General features: G+C 57.5%; 1 protein-coding gene across 1 annotated transcript in view; it reads right to left on the reverse strand.

The window, feature by feature from the left end:
- Positions 1-2,180, reverse strand: part of TNFRSF13B (TNF receptor superfamily member 13B) — a 4,348-nt gene extending 2,168 nt beyond the window's left edge. Inside the window, exons 1-3 of the mRNA XM_010171150.1 lie at positions 2,042-2,180; positions 698-814; positions 1-55 (exon numbers count right to left, since the gene is read on the reverse strand). The exon at positions 1-55 is cut by the window's left edge and continues 227 nt beyond it. Coding sequence (XP_010169452.1) covers positions 1-55; positions 698-814; positions 2,042-2,180 — 311 coding nt within the window. The remainder of the gene's footprint in view (positions 56-697; positions 815-2,041) is intronic.
- Between the last annotated feature and the right edge of the window lie 598 nt (positions 2,181-2,778).

A 2,778-nucleotide genomic window follows, 5' to 3' on the forward strand; every position in this document is an offset into this window, starting at 1 on the left:
GGCGGTGAGGCTGTGACCAGGGCAGCTGGTGGAGGTGGGGTGGCCACCAGGACCCCTGGTGAGAGGCAGCAGAGATGGGTGAGCTTAGAAACCCCTCGGGTACACGCTTTAAGCTATCGATTTTTTGACAGGGGAAGGGTGTAGCTAATAGTGCTCGTGCACTCTGCTTGGGGAGGAGTTGAAAGCAGCCGTGTGCCACCTCCGCTTGCATTTCTCTTCCACGGAGAGGTAGAGGAGATCCCTTCCCACCCTTCTCCCTTTTCCAGTGATCACATCTCAACCCCAGTGTGGGACTTGCAGATCTCAGGTTAAATAACCCATCCCCTCCCCCTGGAGGCAGCTCAGCAAGGTGGGGAACGTGACTCCTGATCCTCCCCGGGCTGACAAAGCCGAGGGACAGCTCTGGAAAACACCGGCACGCCAAAGGGAAAGCGCACGGTGTGAGGGAGAAAAATGGGAGCCAGACGGATGTCCTGCCTTTCTTTTCCCCAGTCCCTGTGAAACAGCAGCACACAAACACACAACCCCCCAGGGTGAGGATGGGGGTTTCTGCTCTGCCCCTTCCCTGACTTCCCTCCCATAACCCAACTCCTCTTGCAGCCCAGCCCTGGGGAGTCCTGCCCCATCCCCATCCCCTCTCTGCCTGCCCCATCCCGATCCCCATCCCTGCTCCGTCTGCCCTCGCGCGTGGCCTCACTTTCGCAGGACGGGGCGCAGGGCTTGGGGTGCTGCCCACAGACCGTGGTGCAGTTGATGCATTTTTTCAGGAGCTCGTCGTAGTAGAATCCAGCTTTCCTATTGCAGTCCATGGACTCTGCGGGAGGAGATGGAGATGGACACAGTGTCCTGAGCAGATCCTCCCGCCCTCTCATTTGAGCAGGAAACTCTCAAACCTCTGTGCTCCCACCACCCCCGGTGCCTGGGTTCTCTCTGAACAAGCTGGCAACTCTGAGGGGCTCGGGGCGAGCCCTGCACTCTGCCATCAGTGTCACAACCTCCCCAGGGCTGCCAGGGTGAGGGTCTGCGGGATTTGTGATGGTGTTTGGCTGGAAAGGCTGAGATTGTGCTGGTTTGGGCTGGGATGGATTTAATCTTCTTCGTAGTAGTGAGTACAGGGCTGTGTTTGGGATTTGTGCTGAAAACAGTGTTGGTAACACAGGGATGTTTCAGTTATTGCCCAGCAGGGCTTATACGGAGTCAAGGGCTTTGCTGCTCCTCACGCCACCCCACCAGTGCGTAGGCTGAGGGTACATAAGAGGTTGTGGGGGGACACAGCTGGGACAGGTGACCCAAACTGACCAAGGGGATATCCCATAGCATCGTATGGTTGCTGGTCTTCGAGCTGCTGCTGCCTTGGGGCTTGCACAGCTTTTCAGGACACACCAAACCCTGCCTGAGCCCTGGCTCTGGATCCTGCGGATGGCACCTCCTGTCCTCAACGGGGAGATGTGACTTGTTGCTGCAGGGCTGGGTCCCCTGGGCCCTAGGAGAGGGTGCAGCAGTCCTGGACTGCAGCTCGCCAGGGAGGGAAGGGGCTGTGCACAGGGTTGTGTACAGGGTTTGGGTGCAAAGTGCATCTCTCTCCCTCCTCCTCCTCCTCACCTGTTATGGCTGCACCTTGGTGCTTGCCCCAGCACAGGGCTCATGGTGCAGCCTTGCAAACCTACAGCTTGAGTTTGTCATTGTCCACAGGGACTGAACCTGGTGTATCTCCAGGTCCTGCCTTTGGAGGGTGAGTGGTATCCACCAACAGGGAACACGAGTGTTGATGCAGCTCTGGGAACGCTCCCTGTCACCCCAGAAAGGAGAGGTACAGAGACATGGACAACTTGATCCTGGTCTGTGCTGAGCTGCTGCCAGACCCAGCCCATCACTGAGAAGCTGTCACGTTTCCCAGTGTTTTTGGCTTGAAACTCTGTTAGGCTGAGCTGGCTCGGAGCCTGTCCCGTGCTCCATCCCAGGGCCTGATCTCCCCTCCCAGCTTTGTCCCGTGGCTGCCCACTTGGTCCAAGGACAGCCCCCAGGCCATGGCCCCACTCACCACACAGAGCAGCACACCTCCTCACTGTCGGCCGGCCGCATACGAGGCTGCAGGGGACACACTGGCAGACAAGGATGTCCCAGTACTGCTGGTCGGTGCAGTTGTTCATCTCATCCCACCTGACGTGTGTCCCATCCATGGCTGCAGAATGAGAGGGTGAGGAGATACAGGGTTGCCTTGTGGCCACCTCATCCCTTTGCTAGAGCTGGGACCTCTCACAGGGAGATGCCCACCCGTGCCCCAGCTCTCTCTGGTCCTGGGCTTGAGCAAGAGCCTACAGCAAAATCTGCTTCAGACTGAGCAAGATCTTCAAATGATAACCCTGCATGAGCACGTCCTGTGCTGGTCCCTGGGGACATGCAGGGAGACCACCCTGGCTTATGGGTGACCCTGTGCTGTGTCCTGAGGGTCTGGGAATGCACAGCTGCCTGAGGGAGTGAGGGCAGTGGGACCCGCTCCTGGCTTGATGTGCTTTTCTGAGACTAACAGAAACACGACCAGAGTGACCACTGACAACAGCTTCTGAAATAATTTTTAGTTCTGGAAACTTCTGAATTCCTCTGTGGGGTCAGGGTGACTCGTGCCATCCTACGTGTCATTTCTGACATGTCCCTTTGGTGTTCTGGCATCATAACGAAACCTGATTTTGATGTGTGAAACTCCCCGAAGCAGCAGCAGCAGCAGCAGCAGCAGGGACATCTCTCTGGGAGAGCTTTAAGTGCTGGTTTAACCAGCAC

Source organism: Antrostomus carolinensis, unplaced genomic scaffold, assembly GCF_000700745.2.
Source record: "Antrostomus carolinensis isolate BGI_N321 unplaced genomic scaffold, ASM70074v2 scaffold6817, whole genome shotgun sequence".
Lineage (NCBI taxonomy): Eukaryota > Metazoa > Chordata > Aves > Caprimulgiformes > Caprimulgidae > Antrostomus > Antrostomus carolinensis.